The 21,437-nt window shown below is 45.1% G+C and overlaps 1 protein-coding gene across 13 annotated transcripts in view; it reads left to right on the forward strand.

Moving 5' to 3' along the window:
- Positions 1–20,482, forward strand: part of obscnb (obscurin, cytoskeletal calmodulin and titin-interacting RhoGEF b) — a 64,903-nt gene extending 44,421 nt beyond the window's left edge. For all 13 annotated transcript variants that reach the window (XM_080011519.1, XM_080011528.1, XM_080011529.1 and 10 more), the window contains 29 exons: positions 67–339; positions 426–716; positions 904–1,173; positions 1,330–2,646; positions 3,259–3,540; positions 4,625–4,706; positions 4,785–4,906; positions 5,004–5,240; positions 5,346–5,444; positions 6,023–6,241; positions 6,482–6,515; positions 6,650–6,702; positions 6,794–6,895; positions 10,030–10,169; positions 11,459–11,659; positions 12,814–12,890; positions 13,000–13,170; positions 13,761–13,920; positions 14,161–14,268; positions 14,379–14,543; positions 15,071–15,229; positions 15,321–15,498; positions 15,607–15,720; positions 15,821–15,988; positions 16,761–16,863; positions 16,944–17,073; positions 17,157–17,250; positions 17,468–17,510; positions 18,077–20,482. In XM_080011519.1, the coding sequence (XP_079867645.1) occupies positions 67–339; positions 426–716; positions 904–1,173; positions 1,330–2,646; positions 3,259–3,540; positions 4,625–4,706; positions 4,785–4,906; positions 5,004–5,240; positions 5,346–5,444; positions 6,023–6,241; positions 6,482–6,515; positions 6,650–6,702; positions 6,794–6,895; positions 10,030–10,169; positions 11,459–11,659; positions 12,814–12,890; positions 13,000–13,170; positions 13,761–13,920; positions 14,161–14,268; positions 14,379–14,543; positions 15,071–15,229; positions 15,321–15,498; positions 15,607–15,720; positions 15,821–15,988; positions 16,761–16,863; positions 16,944–17,073; positions 17,157–17,250; positions 17,468–17,510; positions 18,077–19,211 (6,527 nt within the window). In that variant the 3' untranslated portion in view covers positions 19,212–20,482. The remainder of the gene's footprint in view (positions 1–66; positions 340–425; positions 717–903; positions 1,174–1,329; positions 2,647–3,258; positions 3,541–4,624; positions 4,707–4,784; positions 4,907–5,003; positions 5,241–5,345; positions 5,445–6,022; positions 6,242–6,481; positions 6,516–6,649; positions 6,703–6,793; positions 6,896–10,029; positions 10,170–11,458; positions 11,660–12,813; positions 12,891–12,999; positions 13,171–13,760; positions 13,921–14,160; positions 14,269–14,378; positions 14,544–15,070; positions 15,230–15,320; positions 15,499–15,606; positions 15,721–15,820; positions 15,989–16,760; positions 16,864–16,943; positions 17,074–17,156; positions 17,251–17,467; positions 17,511–18,076) is intronic.
- Positions 20,483–21,437: the final 955 nt, after the last annotated feature.

The following is a 21,437-nucleotide window of genomic DNA, read 5'->3' on the forward strand; positions in this document are numbered from 1 at the left end:
ATGGATGGAGGGATGGATAGATGGGTGGCAAAATAACATGTCATCAAATGGCTCTTCTGTACTTAGGCTGGCAGCTGGACGTAGTGAAGGGTCTGGAGGACAAAGTGGCCGCGGTCGGAGAGAAGGTGGAGTTTTCTGTCGAGCTGACTGAGCGTGTACCCGTGGCAGAGGTGGCCTGGTACGCTAACAGCATTGAGCTCAAGGCCAACGACAGTTGGGCCATGAGGGCGGACGGCTGTGTCTACCGCCTGGTGCTCAGGCAGGCACCGCTTTTGCCCCAGCAGGAGATCACCTTCGCTGCTAGAGATGCTATCTCTATGGCCAGACTCACCATCATCAGTAAGTGTTGGGGAAATAACTCTGCAGTTTATTGTTTTGATGAATCGCAACTTCAGCCTCTTATTTCCACTCCCTTAATCCCACAGCGGTGCCTGATCCTCCAGAGGACCCGGAGGTCCTCAGTAAGACCAAGCAGTCCATCAGCCTCTCCTGGTTCACTCCGCTCCACGACGGGGGCAGTCCTATTCTTGGCTACAGGGTGGAGATGAGGCTGGCTGACAGTGCACTGTGGCTGCCGTGTCACTCGGAGATAGTGTGCAACACTGAGTTTTTGGTGGACAATCTGATCCCAGGGAGCAGCTACAGGTTCAGAGTGGCTGCTATAAACAGAGCTGGAACCGGCGAGCCTGTGCAGCTGCCTCAGACGGTGCAGCTTGGTGAGTGGATAAACTCATAAAATAATGTGGAAATCGGACAGATCTGGCCATACAAAAATAATATTGTTTGTGTTATGGTTATGTGTTTTTCAAATACTCTAATATTATTATTAATAATACTCAAATAAGTCAAATCAATTGAACGTTTGCAGACACAAAATTAAGTGTATCCGTCTTTCTCACACAGAGGCTCCAGTGACGGTCACCCAGCCGCTGACCTGCCCAGACCTGCAGGCAGGTAAGACGGTGCGTCTGGTGTGCCAACTTTCTATTGAGGGCAGGTCGGTCACATGGCTCAGAGACGGAAAAGAGATGGAGGTAGGAGCTAAGTACCAGTTCGCCATGGAGGGGAAGAGACAAGTGTTGTTGATTAAAGAGTTTGAATTGGCAGACCAGGGAACGTACACCTGTGTGGCCTCATCTGAGGCCGAGAGCTCCATCAACCTCAATCTGCCAGGTAAGGACATTTTTCTCTACTTTTTTGGTATTTATTTTGCAATAATTATACAGTCCGATAGACCTATGTATTGGCTAAATGAAGATCTCTGGGAGGTTTCTCATGGTGAGTTTGGGCTTAACAAAGAATCTTTGGGTACTTCATTGCGGCCTATAGGTGCAGATGTTAAGCAGGCAGACACAGAGGAAGGGGGCCAGCCATGTTTGCCACCGGAGGCAGCCGCCGAAGGTGATGTTCATGAGCTTTGGGAGGCCTTGGCCAAGAAACGGCGCATGAGCCGAGAGCCCACATTGGACTCCATCTCTGAGCTGCCTGAGGAAGACGGTAAAGGCGGTAAAGTTAAATCAACTCAGAATGAGGATAAGGTAGCAGAGAAAGTAGAAACAAAGCCATTGGAGAACGAGCCGGCTGTTAAGCCTGAGAAGCAGAAGGAGCCCAACCTGTACACAAGCTCCGAGGATGAGTCGGTTTCCGGAGATCGGACACTTGTGTCCTACCTCAAGAAGAGTAGTAAGACCACCGTCTCGGCAGGTGCCCAGGTGGACACTTTATCGGCCGAGAGGTTCTACGCACAATTCCAAATGTCAGATCAAAAGACAACAGTGCAGCAGACGGAGGGGAAGACCGTGACCGTGCAAGAAATTGAGAACGTGGAGATCGGTAAGGAGGATGAGCCTGAGCTACAAGAGGCCGCCATCAAGATTCAGGCCGCCTTCAAAGGCTACAAGGCCCGCAGAGACATGCGACCCGTCTTCAGGGAGGTCTTCAAGGATCAGACCAAAGAACCCAACGGCACAATACATCTGGAGTGTGTGGCCGAGGGTAAACCTGAAAAGTTGCGCTGGCTGAAAGATGGGGAGCCTCTGGTGGACGGCAAACACCACCACATCGACATCTACAACGATGGCACCTGTTCCCTGGTCATCACTGCCATCACTACCAAAGACACGGGGGTCTACACTTGCGAGGTCACCAACAAATTCGGTGTCACGTCTCACAGTGGTAAGGTGACGGTGGGAACGGTGAGGGAGTCGTCTGGTCGACGGCCGCTGACGGTCGGCTACAGCGCCGACAGCGAGCCCGAGAGCTCCTCCGGCAGCGAGATGGACGAGTCGTTGAGGCAGGCCAGCAAACGCCTCCGCCGCCTGCTGCGCACGCGTCTGCCGCCGGACGTAGAGGAAGAGTCGTTCGTCAGCGCCGACGAAGGGGACCTGCGTCCCCCGGACCCCCACTCCTACCGCGAGGACGATCGCTACATCTACATCCGCTTTGACACGCGGGTGGAGGCAGAGGTGGCGTCGCAGAGGTTCCAGGAGATGTTCACCGCTCAGGGGGTCCCCGTGGAGACCACCATCCTGGAGGCCGGGCCCGTGAAGGTGGAGCTCCGAATTATGAAGATGGGCTACACACAAGATGGCACTCAGACTCCCACGCAGGATAGACAGTTACCTGCATTCATGACTGGAGCTCCGGGTAGGAAAGGGATTAAAAATACACTTATGTCTGTATCTGCTAAATAAGTATGATTTCCATTATGATGTGTGATGTACTACACTACAAGCTCGTCATACTGCATTACGTGTGTTGTGTGTCTACCGTCGTGTTTGCTACTATCCCTTCCTAACGCATTTGTTTGTATCATCAAAACTATTTCATTTCATCTTTGCTTCGGGGTTTACTCACCCTATGTTGATTTTCTTCCTTGTATATCTTGGGGCAAATCTTTTGTCAGGTGACGCCCATATTAGTGTTTTCATGTATTTGCTTTGATTATCCTGTGGCTATCACTTTCTCTTAACTCTTGACTTTGTTCACTGGGTTCCTCTCACTTGTCTCTAATTTGGACTTGAGCATGCCATTTAATTTCCATGATCTCTTCTCTGCACGTCATCGTAAGGAAACACCCTTTTTTGCTTTTTGTTGTTACCAGTGTAATTTCATTTTTCACAATAACAACCATCAAACCGCCAGTGTAAGAGTGTAAGGAAAACTAAAGAAGCCCGATCCATTGGATATGGTCTAACATCTAGTCGGGGAAACCTTTTACTCCGTGTCCTCTAACTATTTACCTCCCTCGTCACCCAGCGGCGCCGGTCTTCCTGACGGAGCTCCAGAGTCAAGACGTCCCGGATGGCTACCCCGTCAGCTTTGACTGCGTGGTCATCGGCAAGCCACCGCCCGCCGTGCGTTGGTTCAAGGATGGCAAAGTGCTGGAGGAGAATGACCACTACATGATCAACGAGGACCAGGAGGGCTGCCACCAGCTCATCATCACCACCGTGCTGCCCTCCGACATGGGCGTGTACCGCTGTATGGCGGAGAACAGCAGTGGCATCGCAGCCACCAAGGCCGAGCTCAGAGTGGACAGTGAGTGAAATGTACACACCCGTAAACATACAAACGATATACACCGCACACATCTTATACACACACAGAGACACGAATAGATGCAAAACACTGTGGGGTGAATTCACTAAGCGATTGCACTGCTTTTGTGGCCGCTAAACCGCCGCAAACAACAGAAAAAGCGAGCGTCTAATTCACGTAGCACCTGCATATGGTAAAATGCACCCCTAGCTGCGCTGTCACCCAAATAGCGTCTTGGTGCAGCGGTGCTATTTGCACATATTTAAATTCGATATTATGGATTCATTTGGTAAAAAAATGTGCCGTTTCTATGCAAATGAGCCTCGTTGAAAATTGCGTACCGTCTGCTGAGAGCTGGTGGTAACTGCCAGACAAAAAAAGAGGTAGAAAAAAAAAAGGCAGCAGTGCGCGATCATCTGCGGAGAGCTGGTGCAACTGAAGCACATTTGTAAGGGGTGTCACGCTAACACTTTCCAGTGATCTGTAAATTATAATTATTATTGCTGTCGCGGCATCTATAGGTAGCGGAACAGGCAGCAGTCCGTGGTGGTTTTCAATACGCACTCCAAAAGAAACTTGATGAAACTTTGAATAATTTATTGGGTAATATATAATATAATACATTCTAAATGCTTTACAAACATTGACAAAAATGGTTTTATAATTCCTATGAAACTCAGTTTCAGCAATTTTAGTTATAGGGAAAAGCGATAAAGTGGTCAAAGCTGGTATTAAACCACAGATGGCATCCAACCTCAGGGCCATGGACAGCTCCGCAGGCCGCAGCCTTTCTTGTGCAGTGGCCCGGAACTTTGTAGAGCAAAATATATTACATCAACTGTCATAATTTCTACGTCATAATATTAAGATTTGGGGAACAGTAGAATTTCTTGAGTAAAAATTGTATTCACGCAATAAATTAAATGTGTGGGAAGAGTACGTTTTATTCTAGATTTAATACAAATGTAAATGTTTTATTGTCGCTGCACATAAACTGAAAAATTCTCAGTAAAACCTGGGGTCATATCATTAGCGCAATATATTTTACACATATGTGTTACAAATAATTTGTTCCCCTCCACAGTGTCCTACAGCTCTGACTATGACACTGCAGCTGATGCCACGGAGACGTCATCCTACGTCAGCGCCAGGGGCTACGTGTCCAGGTAAAATTATACCATAATAATATATTGTTATATTCGAGAAACACCTCACATAACGGCGCTGCCCTTCTCGTTCTCTAGAGAAACGGAGGCGTTTGAGTCCGTAGCTGAAGACGAGCAGCTTCCTCAGATAGTGGACGAGCTCCACGACACGCACGTCTGTCCAGGCTCGCCGATCGCCAAGATGGAGCTGAAGGTCAAAGGTAAAGGTCAAAGGTGGACGGAACCATTCTCCCTCCTGCGACAAAGTGCGGAACAACCTTTTTTGTTCATGTCTCCATTTCTAATTTCCTCCCCCAGGCTTCCCCAAGCCAAGGGTGTACTGGTTCAAAGATGGCCACCCTCTGCGTCCCTCAAAGAGGATCCTGGTGCTGGCCGAGAGGGACGTGCACGGCCTGGAGATCTTGGAGGTGAGGAAGGACGACATGGGGGAGTACTCCGCCTACATCAGCAACGCGGCTGGCTCCGCCTACTCCTCCGCCAGGCTGCTGGTTTTAGCTCCGGGGGAGATGATGCCTCAAGACACCGCAAAGAGAGGTGATCGATCTTCATCCTCCCAGATAGAAATATGTCGGGAGATACGACGGTGATGTCCTATTTTTTGGTGCTGTTTTTCCATTTTATAATTCCGTTCTTATTTAGATACCAAGGAGCCTCTGGTGCCTCCTCGCTTCCTCGAGCGCTTCAACAACAGGAAAGTGAAACGGGGAGCCAGCATCACCCTGTCCGTCAAAGTGGAAGGTTAGGAAATCTATAAAAGCTTTAAAGTGGTAATCCGTGAGATCTATGAGAACATCTGTGTTGGGTGGATTTCGATACGAGTCCCAGGATTCCAGTTGAAACAGGTGGTGGAGCAATTTATTTGTAATTTTTGGTGATTGTTCTTCGTCCTCCGGTCTATCAATTACACCACAGTTGCCTTTCACGTCTTGCATTGACCTTGGCATTTCTGCTGGTAAAGGTCTACCCACCAACTGCAGCATATAAAAGAGAACATGCATAAATCAAACACATTTAATGGCTGTTTCTTATAAAGTGCCAGCTAAAAATACTTGCAAAATGTATAAAATATGGGATTTTTAAAACAAAATAATTAGCACTTTAAGAATGCACTCCACTAATGTGTAGATAAATTTGAATAGATAAAATAAATTAAAATTTAATAATAAAATGATTTAAATAGATAAAGCCATTAATAAATCACACTGAATTTACCTGAAGAGCTGTTAATATCTCTTTTTCTTTTGATCTGGCATCAGGAAGTCACTCCGGTAGAGCTTGGAGGATAAACAATTGTTTCGGTTCCCTCCCTGCTCCAGGTTCTCCCACCCCCATGGTGAGTTGGCTGAAGGAGAAGTCGGCGGAGGACGTGGTCTGGATCAAGGCCGACACCAGGGGCTACAAGGTGGCCAGCTCCGGGCCGCAGCACAGCCTCATCCTCATGGACGTGGGGTCGGAATATGCCGGCACCTACACCTGCATCGCCACCAACCGGGCGGGCCAGTCCATCTGCACCGCCCGCCTGGAGGTGGATGAAGGTCAGGACCATGGGAAAAGATAGACTGCCATAAATAGATGTTATATTTATCTAATTTACAAGATATCTAGTTCTAGGTTTATGTGGACATTAATAGGTGGTTTCTATACATTTGTTTCGTTTTTTCTGTCTCTTTAAAATTATATGAGATAAGATAAGGTTAATTTATTTATGTTTGATAAGGCAAATTTATGTTAGCAAATTATTTCACTGACTAAATTTGATTTTAATTTCGTTACAGCCCCACAACCAAAACAAGAGACCAAAGTCCCAGAGTAAGATTTTTTTAAATTTGTTCTATTTTTATTATTTTAGTATTTTATTATAACAATAAGAATATATGATGTTTTAAAATAAATACGAATGTATAAAATATAGTTTCTATATTTTTACAACACTTTTTCCTCAGGGTTCTGGGGATCACCATCAGTCCTCCAGAGGAGGAAGCCAGTGCAGGAAAAGGTAAAGACAAAGACTCACCATAGACCTATCATCATTGCAATATACTGTTTTTAATGTTTTTTTATTTTCTTGTGTTTGTTATGCCCGAAAGAGGGGAAAGTGTCCGGGTATCTGGGTGAGATCGGTTCGGAGGAGTTCCTCATGAAGCTCACCTCTCAGATCACCGAAATGGTTTCAGCAAAAATGAGTCAAGGTGAGTAAAAGATTATAGATTATAGGGATGTCTTTTTTTTAATTATTATTATCATCAAATATTAGACTACATTCTTATTTCTATGACATATGTAGCCCTCCAGAAGCTCCTTTGTACACATTGAATTACAGCATACAATACTGTCGTTTCATAATTCATTCATACTGAAGAGACGAGAGATGAATCAAAGCTTCTTGTAACCTAAAGCTTGATGCAGAGATAATGACAGGATTTGAATGGTCTGCCCTTCGTCGTAACAAATGCAGCTGAGTGAAGATAAATGTCTGCAAAGATGTAGAACTCTGCAAAAGCCAGCTTCTAATATTAAAGATGCTTAAAAGTGCCCACAGGAAGAGTCAGAAGAAACTATTGTGTTCAGTGCTTTTGCAATTCATTAATTGGTTTGTTTTGCCATCAGCATCAAAAACCAGGTTTCGGTTCATTTTTGTGAATATGAACTAACGTGATTCAAGAATTATTGAGGCCTAATTCTATCTAACACTTCAATTCTTGAATCACTTTTACCTGGTAGACGATTAAGCGCTTTCCTTCCTGCTTGACTTGAGTGTGAGTCGTGCACCCGTATGACTAACGATCTCTCCTTCCTTCATACATACATTACCATTCCCTTCTCTTTTCACCATTTCATCAGTCCAACCACTCCAATGCTCACGCAACCATTCATTTGTTATTCAGACAGCTCACAGAACCATGACGTTCTCCAGTGGATGAAATCATGGCCCAAAACATCCAGTATGTATCCTCAGCAGCGACACATTCTGTCCACAATCACTCATCAAATGGCTTGTTTTCTCACCAAATAACCACAGCAGTTAATATTGCCTATATATATATATATATATATATATATATATATATATATAGTTATATTCCCTCTAAAGAGATTATTTGTGGAAAATGGGCTTTACATTCTCACTATGAAACATGAATCACAGTGAACTATGGCCATGAAGGAAGTGTTCTTTACTTGGGAATCAAAACCTTAACTTTCTCTGATTAATTTGGGTTTTTTTCCGGTCTTGTTAAACTGAATTGGAGTTGGCTTTGTGTCTTAGCAGCTCAAAGCTGGAATACACACACAGACAGACATGTACTGTGCGTGCTGTAGAGCTCGGACCGACAGCGCACACAGTACGTGCCTGTTTGTGTCTGCATATCTGACATGCATGCTGTTATAGATACTAACAACTTTTATAGTGAAACATCAGAAATCAAAGGTTTATCATGGGAAATCCATCGATTTATTCCCGAAGGTTTGAATTATTTCATCAGTTACTTTTTTTACTGATTCAATGGTGATCATTTCCCCCCTTTGCGAGAATGTTGGTGTAATACCGCGCACCCACCAGCAGTGGTCAGCGTTGAAGTTACCCCTGTTAATCATCAATAAATATGAAAGTGGAGCTATAGTTAATGTAGAGGTCAATAAAAAGTCTGAAAAGGCATAAAATCCATGTGGTAAAAGTTGATGCAATAACTGTTTGTACTTTTTGTAGAAAAAAAATACCTACAATTATATTAGGATGTCTTAAATGGGCTCGAGTGAGAGGGTAGGCCTATTTAATTGTTGTATAAAAAGTTGTGTACATGTTTCAATTTAGAGTAGGGGCGTTGAAGGGGATTGTTTTTGCTTAAATAGACTAAATCTCTAAAATAGTCTAAAATCGAACCGTAATTTGGTTTGATTTACTGTACGGCAATGAACCTAAAACAAACGCCACACAAGGAAGCAACGAATATCATATTACTTGATTAAATAACTTTTAAATAAAGTAAAAAAAAAAAAACAGTAGCTCGGGTTTTGTTGTGTTTTATATATAAAAATGTCTTGTTTTTTATTTACTTATTGATTCATCTAAAATATAACATTTTTGAATTTGCGGACACTGCAGTTACACTGATATAATTTATTTTTATTCATTTCAAGTTCAGGTGAAAATGGCCCTTCCCCCTTGCTTCCTTCCTTCTCTCCTTCCTTCCTTCCTTCCTTCCTTCCTTCCTTCCCTCCGTCCGTCCTTCATTTTTTGCTTCCTTCCCTCCTTCGTCTCTCCTCCCCCTTCCTCCTCTCATTTCTTCTCTTTCCCTCCTTCATTCCTCCCCTCCCTCCTTCTTTTCTTCCTTCCCCCTTCCTTCCTTCCTTCCTTCCCTCTTTCCTTCTCTCCCCCCCTTCTCCCTAACCTCCTTCCCTCCTTCCTTCCCTCTTTCCTTCTCTCCTTTCCTCCCTCCTTCTCTCCTTCCCTCCCCCCTCGCCTCCTTTTTTTTCTCCTTCCTTCCTTCCTTCGTTCTCTCCCCCCCTTCTCCCTAACCTCCTTCCCTCCTTCCTTCCCTCTTTCCTTCTCTCCTTTCCTCCCTCCTTCTCTCCTTCCCTCCCCCCTCGCCTCCTTTTTTCTCTCCTTCCTTCCTTCCTTCCTTCCTTCCTTCCTTCCTTCCTTCCTTCCCTCCGTCCGTCCTTCATTTTTTGCTTCCTTCCCTCCTTCGTCTCTCCTCCCCCTTCCTCCCCTCATTTCTTCTCTTTCCCTCCTTCATTCCTCCCCTCCCTCCTTCTTTTCTTCCTTCCCCCTTCCTTCCTTCCTTCCTTCCTTCCCTCCTTCCTTCTCTCCCCCCCTTCTCCCTAACCTCCTTCCCTCCTTCCTTCCCTCTTTCCTTCTCTCCTTTCCTCCCTCCTTCTCTCCTTCCCTCCCCCTCACCTCCTTTTTTCTCTCCTTCCTTCCTTCCTTCTCTCCTTCCTTCCTTCCTTCTCTCCTTCCTTCCTTCCTTCCTTCCTTCCTTCCTTCCTTCCCTCCGTCCGTCCTTCATTTTTTGCTTCCTTCCCTCCGTCCGTCCTTCATTTTTTGCTTCCTTCCCTCCTTCGTCTCTCCTCCCCCTTCCTCCCCTCATTTCTTCTCTTTCCCTCCTTCATTCCTCCCCTCCCTACTTCTTCTCTTCCTTCCCCCTTCCTTCCGTCCTTCCTTCCCTCCTTCCTTCTCTCACCCCCTTCTCCCTAACCTCCCTCCTTCTCTCCTTCCCTCCCCCCTCGCCTCCTTTTTTCTCTCCTTCCTTCCTTCCTTCTCTCCTTCCTTCCTTCCTTCCTGCCTTCCTTCCTTCCCTCCCTCCTTCCTTCTCTCCTCCCCCAGCGGCGCTGCGTGTCCCCGGGGCCGACAGTGACGACGAGACCAAGACCCCGTCTCCGTCCCCGCACCACGGCCGCTCACGCCCTCCGTCGCTCATTGCCGACTCCTCCTCAGAGTCTGACGAGGGGGACGCCCGCGGAGAGGTGAGCCGTCAATGTTACATTTAAAATAAAAAAAGAGAAAACATGGGAAAAAAAAAAAAGGTCATCAAAAGCAGAAGCTTCACCCCATAGTCAGTTGGCAAAGTTTGGAGTGTTGTGATATAAACCAAATCGAAACGATCTGATCAGTCCGTAATGTGAGGGTTTGTTTAATCCTTTTTCCTTTTCCTTTTCCTTTTCCTTTTTTTAATTTTTGCTTTGTTTTGACTTCTACAGAGTAGTCCAATGTGTGGGTGAGAGAATTATGCATGCATGGATAAAATATATAACTGTTGCATTGCTTTTTTTTTTTTTTTTTTTGATTGATTTCCGTCGCTTTCACAAAATAAAGTATTGCGGTGACAGAAAATGTAGGAGAAAATGAAATTGTAGTTTAATTAAAAGCTTAACAATATGCAGCTCTATGTGAAAAATCTGATATTATAAAATACAGTCCTTACAGGAATTTTGTAGTAGTCAAAAACAAAAGTTTGCAATAACAATAGGGGTGGACCCCTAATAATAATAATAATAATAATAATAATAATAATAATAATAATAATAATAATAGTAATAATAATAATGATAACTTTAATTACCTTTCATACACAACATTCAACTCACAGTGCTTTACATGAATGCATTACATTCAATAATAATGAATCAATAATAACAATGAAAAAGCAACCAAGCAAATTGCATTCAATGAAAATTATTACATATTATTTATTATAAATTTAGCATCATAACTCAATATTATACTTGATCCTTTAAGGATCACAATCGTTCCTCGGCGAATGATTTTCAATCACCATTTCTCTTGAATCATTAGCCCTGAATTATTGACCCATTTCCACTCTCCAAAAAAAAAAAAAAGTGAAAAATATGATATTGTAAAATACAGTCCTTACAGGAATTTTGTAGTAAACAAAAGTTTCTTTCTTTCTTTAGCAATCCTGACAGATTTACTGCAAAGAAACACATAATACTATTAAGTACTCTTAATAAACATAAGTTTTCAGAAGTGTCGCTGCAAAATCAAGAATTAGGGGTCGCAATAATCACAAAAGAATCCTGGAGGGACTGAATATACTGTACAGTATATACATCAATGACGCAATCGGTGTCAGGGGGAACAGGACAATGAGGCGATTGAAGGAAAATCAAGATGAGTTTTTATTTCAAATGATCTCCAAATTCATATTCACATCATTCATATCACGATTCTGATGACGCGTTCATTCATGATGATGCTCGCACTCGCTCATTCGTGCCTTTTACCTCCTTCGCAGATGTTCGACATCTATGTGGCGTCGGCCGACTACAGCCCCACAAGTGCGAGCCAGGAGTCCATCTGCCTGAAGGAGGGCCAGTACGTGGAGGTCCTGGACTCGGCCCACCCCCTCAAGTGGCTCGTCAGGACCAAACCCACCAAGACCACCCCGTCCCGCCAGGGCTTCGTCTCCCCCGCCTACCTGGACAAGAAGCTCAAAGTACGTCCCAAAACCTGGAGTAGTAGTCATAATTATAATAATAACAAAAATAATAATAATAAATAAAGCTGCAGGCAGCATTACACCAGGTCCAGTTTAGTTCTCTGAAATGCAGCGCGATTTTCCGAGTTTACATGAACGCCACATTAGCTCCCCCGATCTGTCGTCTCCTGGTTGTTAGTCTCGTGGAGCAGCAACTATGCGGTCTACGCAGCGAACAGAATGTGTTTATTTACAAACGTGGCAAAAGAGATAGAATATCAAATGAAAAGCCCCTCCAACGCCAAGCAGGTAAGACGATACACACACACACACACACACACACACACACACACACACGCAGTTTGCAACCACTACAGAGCGATAGGGTCTACACCACGCACCTTCCACAATGCAAATGCGCGCCCAAAGCCACAACCTGCACATACATAAGGAATTGGATGATGATGATGTCACAAAGCGTCCGGCTCCACAAACTCATCTCGCTCCACCACCCGACCGGAAGTTTTTGAAAGTTGGCCTATCGGTGATGCACGAATATTCTGCAACTTCTGGAAGATTTTCGTCAGTTTTTCACAAATTCCTGCTCCAAATGTAGATGAATATGGATTCAACTTTAACCACGATATGTCTGAGACATCCCGGTTCTAACGAGACCTCAACCATGTCAGTTATTGGTTACAGGTTCAGTAACTGTCATGTCACTTTTAGCCCATAAAATGCCAAGGAGAATAATAATAATAATAATAATAATAATAATAAAAATCCCAGCAATAACAAAAGGGGTGGACCCCTAATAATAATAATAATAATGATGATCATGATAACTTTAAGAACCCTTAATACACAACGTGCAACTCACAGTGCTTTCATGAATGCATTACATTCAAAAATAATGAATAAATAATAACAATAAAAAAGCAACCAAGCAAAGTGCATTCAATGAAAATCAGTACATATTGTAGTAAATATTTATTATAAATTCAGCATTATAACTCAATATTATACTTGATCCTTTAAGGATCACAATCATTCCTCAGTGAATGATTTTCAATCATTTCTCTTGAATTATGAAAAAAATAATAATAATTGAAGCCTTTGAAATATTAACAAATTGTCCTGATTGAATTTTTGATTGACTTCCATCGCTCCAGCTTTCTGCCGATTTGGGCGACCTCCCAGAAACCAGCGTGGAGGAGGTTTCAGAGGGTGAATACAAGAAGAAACTACTGTAAGTAGATCTAATAAAATACAGTCAATACATCTATACAGAAAACACCCAAATACCGTAAAACCTAAACAACAACACTCCCGATGTCCAATTCCTCTTCTGTTCCCAGGCAAATGATCCAGGACTTGGTAAAAGGAGAACAGGAGTTTGTTAAAGACATGGATTTCTTCACCACGCATCACCTGAAGCACGCTGAGACCCCCGACGCCCCGACCGACATCTCCGTCCACAAGGACACCATCTTCAGGAATGTGGAGGAAATAAAGACCTTCCACAGTGGGTGAGTCTGCCACTCCAGTGACCTAAAAAGTGTGTGAATGTGGGAAATCTGGAATTTCCAGATTTCCAATTTTGTATTTATTTACTTTGTTGTTGTTGTTGTTGTTATTGCTGTTGTTGTTATTATTTATATTATTGTTATTGCTGTTGTTGTTATTATTTCTTTTTATTTGAGTTATTTCCTCTGTTTTTTCCTGACATTACCAACACTCAACTTTGTTTTAGAATCTTTCATTTTATTTATGTATTTATTATTTGGGTTTCATTTTATTTACTGGCCATCATTCTTTTAATCAATTATGTATCTTGATTTAGTTTTTATTGTTTATTTTGCTGTAATATGTAAAACAGGATATTCAAAATTCACTTTTTTTTTTGCATGAAATAGATGTCAATTCCATTTTTTAAGCTAAAAAGTCAAAGTTAAGTAACTCCTTGTAGGAATATCCCTGTGAAAATCAAAAACAATTAGGAAAAAAGGGTGTGTGTGTGTGTGTGTGTGTGTGTGTGTGTGTGTACTGGAAACTACTCTTCTTTTCATTTTCCACATTGGCCTTCCTCATTTCGAACCAAACACATCTTCACCCCCAGGTCCTTCCTCCCGAACCTGAACGAGTGCGACACGGACGACGATGTGGCGATGCGCTTCCTGAGGAACAAGGACGGCTTCGAGAAGTACCTGCAGTACCTGGTCGGCCAGAGGGAGGCCGAGGCCGCCGTGGGGGACAAGACGGTCCACCGCTTTTTTAAGGTAGTCATTATTATTGTTAGATATGACTTAGTCCAAGCGTCCATACCAGTGTATAGTTAGAGAGACTCACCGAGTGACGTTGTCTCCTCCACTTATCTGATTTACAAAACGATGGCGGCGCCTTGGATGGCAGAAGGTGGACTTGGACCTCCTGTGGGCCCCTGGACCCCATGTTGAGAACCGCTGCACCGAAGCGTTTAGATTTCTGATTCTTTCCTCATTTCTAATTCCAAACTGTAGGAGTACACTGAGAAGGAGCAGGCCACTGCAGAGACCCCTCTACTGAGTATCAACGCTTATCTGCAGCGACCGCTGGACAGAATCCAGAAGTACAAAGCCCTGCTGAAGGTGACGGATGCTTTCTATCCTTGCTTCACGAATCAGATTAAATCGTTTCGAAATCAAAGACGGCTTTTATTCCCATCGGTTTGATTCAAGTCCTTGCTCTCTGCCCTCAGGAAATGATCCGGAACAAGGCCAGGAACGGGCAGAACTGCTGCCTGCTGGAGGAGGCCTACGCCATGGTGTCGTCGCTCCCCCAGCGCTCGGAGAACACCCACCACGTCTCCAAGATCGAGAACTACCCTGCCACCCTGGAAGTGCTGGGAGAGCCCATTAGACAGGTGCAAGCCGTAATGACCGTTGCCACGGGAAACCACCTCTCTGCCTGGAATCACATCCATCGTATCACTCCGCCTACATACTATCTATCTATATACAGTATATATCCATCCATCCAAATCCATCTCAAAATCCCCAATGTTCCATTCGGCATGTCTCATTTCAGGGTGAAGTTGTTTTTTTAATAGTTACTACATTATTGCAGTGCGGCTCCATTGTTGTGTACTATTTTCCTTGGTGGAGGCTCTGAAACCAGACGTCCTAGTTTAATTTCAGATCAATATTCTGTGTCGTTGCAGACATTCATTTGATAAGCATCCGTGTAATGAGGAGGATAATGTGCAGCCAGATGGGCAGTATTGCAAAAATAACCCCCTTCACGGTGATACAACCCTGTTATGGGGTTGTTGATCATGACCGCCTGGCCCCACATTATCCCTTACGTATAACATGAAATATGTAAATAAGGCCGCGTGGAGAAACAGGATGTAACCATTATCGATCGTTTTGTTTGTTTTGTCGCCGCCAGGGACCATTCCAAGTGTGGGAGGGCGCTCCCGGGATCAGGATGTCGTCCAGGGGTCACCACCGACACGCCTTCCTCTTTAAAAACTACTGCGTCATCTGCAAACCCAAGAGAGACAGCAACATGGACACGCAGGCCTACGTGTTCAAGAACATGATGAAGGTCCGCGCCCCTGCCACGGCCCGTCCTCTCCCCTTTCTCGAGGCGGCGCGGAACCCGTCTCACGGTGTCGTTTCCCCCGATCTCGTTGCAGCTGAACAACATCGACGTGAACGAGACGGTGGAGGGCGACGACCGCGCCTTCGAGATCTGGCACGAGCGCGAGGACTCGGTGAGGAAGTACACCCTGCAGGCTCGCACCGTCATCATCAAGAACTCGTGGCTCCGAGACCTGCGGGAGCTGCAGCAGCGCTACAGCACGCCGGCCTGGAGTGAGAGTGCATGGAGAGAGCAAACACACTTTTATTCCCTCGCGTCGCCGTTTTCTCCTCCCTCTTTCAACACGAACATTTTGTTTGGTGGTTCCCCCTGTGCTCCAGGTGCTCCGGACTTTGAGGAGATCCTGGCGGACTGCACGGCGGAGCTGAGCCAGACGGTGAAACTGGCCTGCAAGGTGACCGGGACGCCCAAACCCACCGTCACCTGGTACAAGGGTGAGGAGAGAGAGAGAGAGAGAGAGAGAGTGTTTTCAGTGGTTTCGAAGGTGGCTGTGGATCGTCTCATTGGTGTTTTTTTTTTACCTCTCGAACAAAGATGGCCACGTGGTGAAGGCGGATCCCCATCACATCATCATCGAGGACCCGGACGGCTCGTGCACGCTGATCCTGGACAACATGACGGCGGACGACTCCGGGCAGTACATGTGCTTCGCCACCAGCTCGGCCGGCAACGCCAGCACTCTGGGGAAGATCACCGTTCAGGGTGCGTTACCGCGACGACGTGATACTTTAAAGCGGATATACATAAGATCGTGTGCGTTGGTTCCAGAAATGTATCTTTCTCAACATCCTTGTTTACTCTCGTCTTCGCGCTTCTCTCCAAAATATACTTACCTCCGATCGATTGATTTGTTTCTGTTCTTCTTGGTCACTTGAGGTTGGTGGGGATAGTTTTTTCATCCGAGTGTGCTCGTCTTTTTTGTAAATATTCATCCATATTGACAGTTTACTGACCACAACTAGCTGCGCTGTTCTATCATCATGTTTGTATTTCACTTCTCGCACTTCCGATCAGTGCATTGTATTTTTTTTTTGCAATATATTTGTTGAGTTTTTTCTTTTCCACCCCCACAACAAAAGGTACAATACAACAATACAATCAGTAACAACAGCATCAGACATCAACCCCCTCCCCCTTTAGAATGTCCATAATGCACAAAAAAAACCAAAAACATAAATAAATAAACAAACAAATAAATAAATAAATAAATCATATTAATTACAAGATTTATACTGTAATAACAGTATTCATTATGACAGGTATAGCGGTAAAAACAGAAATAGTACAGGAGAAAGACATACTAACAGGGTAATGCAAGCACTATATTATTCCTTTACATATTGTTACAGTGCACTCAGCCTTTCTGGTGGTCGATCAGTGCTTTCTTGCCAGGAAAGGGGGAAGCCGCCACCAACAATGGAAGCGAGGGTGTAGTGCTTCACTGTCTATCGATGTGTGAAATGCTCCTCCACAGTGCCGCCTCGTTTCTTGAACAAGCTGAGGAACGCCTCCTTCGTCGCCGGCGAGGACGCTCAGTTCACCTGCATCATCCAGAGCGCGCCCACCCCCAAGATCCGGTACGTTCCTGTCAACGCCGAATGGTGCAGACTTATGTAGGCTGAACAACTTTGATTGAAACCTCTGTGTGTTTTTCCAGGTGGTTCAAGGAAGGCAGGCTGCTCACCGACCAGGAGAAGTATCAGACCTACAGCGAGCCCCGGAGCGGGGTCCTGGTCCTGGTCATCAAGGGCCTGACGGAGAGGGACCTGGGACACTACGAGTGTGAGGTCAGTCTGTCGTGAAGAGAAGCTGCACGTTGTCAGTTGTTTTGTCCAGAAGGCTTAAATATATATTCTCCGCCCTTTGCCAGCTGTCGAATCGTCTGGGCAGCGCCAAGTGTGCCGCCGACTTAGTCCTCCCATCGGCGGTGGCTCGGACGGGGGAGCAAGCCATCACTATCGAAGGTAGGTGCACTCGCGTTCAGACTCTCCGTTTTTCTGTCTCTTAATAATTTTATTGTTTGTTTATTTCCAGAGTTGGAATGTACAGAAAGTGTACGCTTAATGCAATACCCTTGAATCGTACATTGCGCCGTAGAGTTGGTGGTTGAGTTTAAAGTTAGCTCTGGTTGGTCGTCGCTCTGATCCCATTCAAATCTCATGCGTTGTGCCTTCCCCGTAGTCACCGAGCAGGAGACTAAAATACCAAAGAAAACCATCATCATGTAAGTGTCATCAGACTGCAAGGGACCACTGGCATGAAGCACGCGTGTTCACTCGATCCTCTACTCAAAGTCCTTGTGTGCTGCCTGCCATAACACTTTATCAAGAGCGTCAAATTGGAAAGCAGATCAGTTCTAGTGATGTGCCGCATCTAGGGTTTGTCAGGTTTTCATCTCCCTACTAAGGCACAATGTACTGTATGCATGGTTGTGTGATATGTGCCTGAGTGGAAAAGGGCTTTCTGAGTAGAGAATAACATTGCCTCCCCTGTGTTCTCTAATGTTATCTTTATTATTGCACATCACTAACATATGTTCTATTTGGGGGAAATCTACTCAAGGTGGTCTTTTCACATACGATGTGAAGAGTGAAGCATGGTTTTGTAGGTTTTATAGGTAATTAATTCATGAATGGACTCATGGTTCTGTGCTGAAACCTTCTCCCAGTCAGAGTGGATTTACTGCGTGTGTCCTCGAACCAGCGACGTGCTAAACCGCATGCGCTCGTGAAGGGGGGCTGGACTGTAAGGCTTGAATCTTGGCGAACCTCCTCCTCTGCTTCCCTCCAGTGAGGAGACCATCACCACCGTGGTGAAGAACACTCGGATGAAGCGGCACAAGTCGCCCGGCGTCGCTGCCGCCGCCAACGTAACCTACCGCTCCGAGACCGCGACTCCGGAAACCGCTGCTGCGGCCCGGCCGAGGAGGACCTTGGCGCCCAAGAAAACCACCATCCCCACCTTGTACGTCACCGAGCCCGGCGAGGCTCGGGCGGCGGAGAGCAAGCCCCGGTGGGTGGAGGTGGAGGAGATCATAGAGTACAAGGTGAACAAGACCCCGAGGCTTTCCAGGAGGAGAGGAGCGTCGCCCGCTGGGGCAGAGCGAGGGGCTGGCGCCCGGCCTCTGAGGGCCAGGTGCTCCCCTCCAGAAAACCCCAACACCAACAACTCCAATAACAAGCTGGTGGAGCAGGCCCAGGCCCAGCTGCAGGATGGGGTCAGCACCCCGCCTCTCTCTTGGGACGGACAGGAGAGTGCCGTGCCCTCCGGTTCCGTATCCGCCATCGCCGCGCAGGTCTACGAGGTCGCCTCCATCTTGACGCCTGACGGAGAGGATACGGACGATGGGGAAACGATCGTCTTTGAACCGGACGATGACGACGAAACTCGCAAGATCGACCCCATCGCCAAGCTGGAGCCAAAGATCCTGGTCCAAGGGGGTCGCGTCCTGACCCTGGAGGATTTGGAGGATTACATCCCGGAGGATGGGGAAACCTACGGCTCCTCCGACGTCGTCGTCGCCGAGAAGCCCTGCGAGATCTCCGTCCTGCAGAGGGAGGTGGGTGGCTCTGCCGTGGGCCAGCCCGTGCTGCTCAACGTGGGTCGCCCCATTGCGGCGGTCGCCCGGCCGCGGCACGGCCTCTTCGGCCGCTTCAGGGATCACCTGATCACCAGTGGCCTTTTCTCCTCCTCCTCCTCCTCCTCCTCCTCCACCCCCCAAGCCAGCGGAGGGAGGGAGGTTCCCATCCAGGTGAGCCACGCCAAGCTGGAGGTGAAGCCGTCGTACTGCTCGGAGGTGCAGAGGGTGGAGGGAGGGCAGCAGAGCTACAGGACCAGAGTGTCCACGCAGACCTACGGCTACACCTCCGTGGGCCGTCCCGTTACTCTGCAGTTTGGGAAGAACCAGAATCCTCAGAACCAGTAGCGTGGAAGCAGTAGAAGCGGCGCCACAACCCTAGTCTTAAATGGGGACATTTAGTATTAAAAAAATGCATATTCTTCTACCTATTCTTTTACCATTTACTGCATTATGACAGATCATTCCGTTTTCAACGCAAACCATGAGAGGGGCGACCGGCCGTTGAGCCGGTCGACTCTTCCATGGTAAAATGTTATGACTGCTTTCACAGCCAAACCTTCACGTTGAAATGGAGGTTTAATCACATGAAAGTAACTCTTTTACAAAGCGATATAATAATAACACATGTACTTTTATTATGTGATGGAAGGACACCTCTTAAGTTTGACATTTCACCTGATTTAAACTCTGATGTGACGGATGCTTTGGATAAACGTAAGATATACACACATGAAGATATACATACATCGGTTTATAAACTCTTTGGATTGTGATATTTGAGGCCGTTTGATTCAACAAAACCCACCATTGGTGATGAATGAACCAGAGCGGCAAACGTTCAAGGCTGACCGATAGTCAATCGCGGCCAAGGCGCATGACATTTCTACCAAAAATGTTGCTTAAATGATGATAACAGTTCAAAAGACTCCGACGGATTTGGTCCTGACAGATCATTTTCTAGTCCGTAATTAAACAAGGGAGAGCTTTGGGCATGGTAGGCGCAGTTCAGCTGCCTGAAATGATGCCGCGACAGCGTTGGCGTCTCAATGAGCAGCTTCAAGCTGAACAGCTAATAATTGTGATGTGTAAATGATTTGTGGTTTGGAGAAACGACCCACCGCTCCACAGTGTTTACGTCATGTATCCGCGCGGAACATGTTACGAACCGAATGTGTCATTTGTCGCTTTTCGGACACTTGGTCAGTAAATGCAAAAAACCAACCTGAGTGTTACCTGTGTTTGGTAGACAGGTTTATGAAACAGTAAAGTTAGAGACGCTTAGATGAGTGACAGCATGACCGGCTTTTCCAGTTGTTTTTCTCTATGAATTATGGGATGACACTTTAATGTAACATTGAACCCAAGTAGGAGCACAAATGTTTGTTCTAGGCACATGTTCATGTTATTTGATTAAAAAAACAAAAAAACAAACGTAATCTCCATCTTCCCTCTTTGGAACCACTTGGTGTTGGTCTTTGTAGTGATATTTTGGTGTAATCATTTTAATGTTAAGCACTGATAGAGAATTGCCTGTACTGTACATGTTTAGTATTTTGAAAGACGTGTTTGGGTACCAAGTGTTGATTCTGAAACTAATAAATTAACTGCAAATAGTCCATCGGCTTCTTCTCCAATTCCTTTCAAATTACAAAGTACTTTTGGTTACTGTCGTTCTTTTTTTTAATGATTGTTTTTCTAATACTTATTGTGTGTGAACAGCTTATTGAAGCGGCAATCATCACCTGAATATCCTCAAATTATGGGTATTGGGGTATATTATTAGATGTTTAGATTCTGTGGTACACCACACAGTTATAAAAGCTGTTAAATTCCCATTAATGAATATGAATTCTATTAATTTTCTGTAATGCGAGAAAATTCTGTCACAAATTGGAATGAATTGTGCTTTATTATTTCTGACCCAGTTCTTATTAATGCGTTATAGTTAATGAAATTAAATTTAAAACAGCAGTGACCAAGGGAAACAACTCACATGACTTTTAATACACTTGTAAAATACATACAGAACATACACATTTTTGAACAGGTTATGGTGCCTTGCAGCAGGGTTTTGTAAAATCTAAAACCAGAGGACCACAAGCTCAGACCGTGAATTAAATCGATCCTGTATACCGTTATAAAAAAAAAATCCTGATAATCAGTATCAGGTCCAAAACACAAAGGAATGGATTTTTTTTTTTTTAAGTAGGCTGATTGCAGTCATGTGGAGACTGAATGTCACATATAATTCCCCTATATTAAGGTTATAATAAATTATTTTAAAAACTTAATATGGATTGTCAATTCCTGATTGTGGCTGATCTCAAACTGCAAGTGTGAGTGTCTTAATTCTAATGCTGCACAATACTGTATACATTTTTAGTTCACCAATTTTTTCTTTTTCCTTAATGATCCGTGATCCATCAGTTTATCATGGCATTGTAGAGGCAAAAAACTGTGAAACCATAGCTACCATGTAAACACCCTCGAATAAAAATAAAACATGCAGTTACACTGCTGCTCAATTACAACCAGACAAAAAAAAGAGAACAAAATAAAAACAAAGTGCTG

The sequence above is a fragment of the Zeus faber genome, assembly GCF_960531495.2.
Source record: "Zeus faber genome assembly, chromosome: 12".
Classification (NCBI taxonomy): Eukaryota; Metazoa; Chordata; class Actinopteri; order Zeiformes; family Zeidae; genus Zeus; species Zeus faber.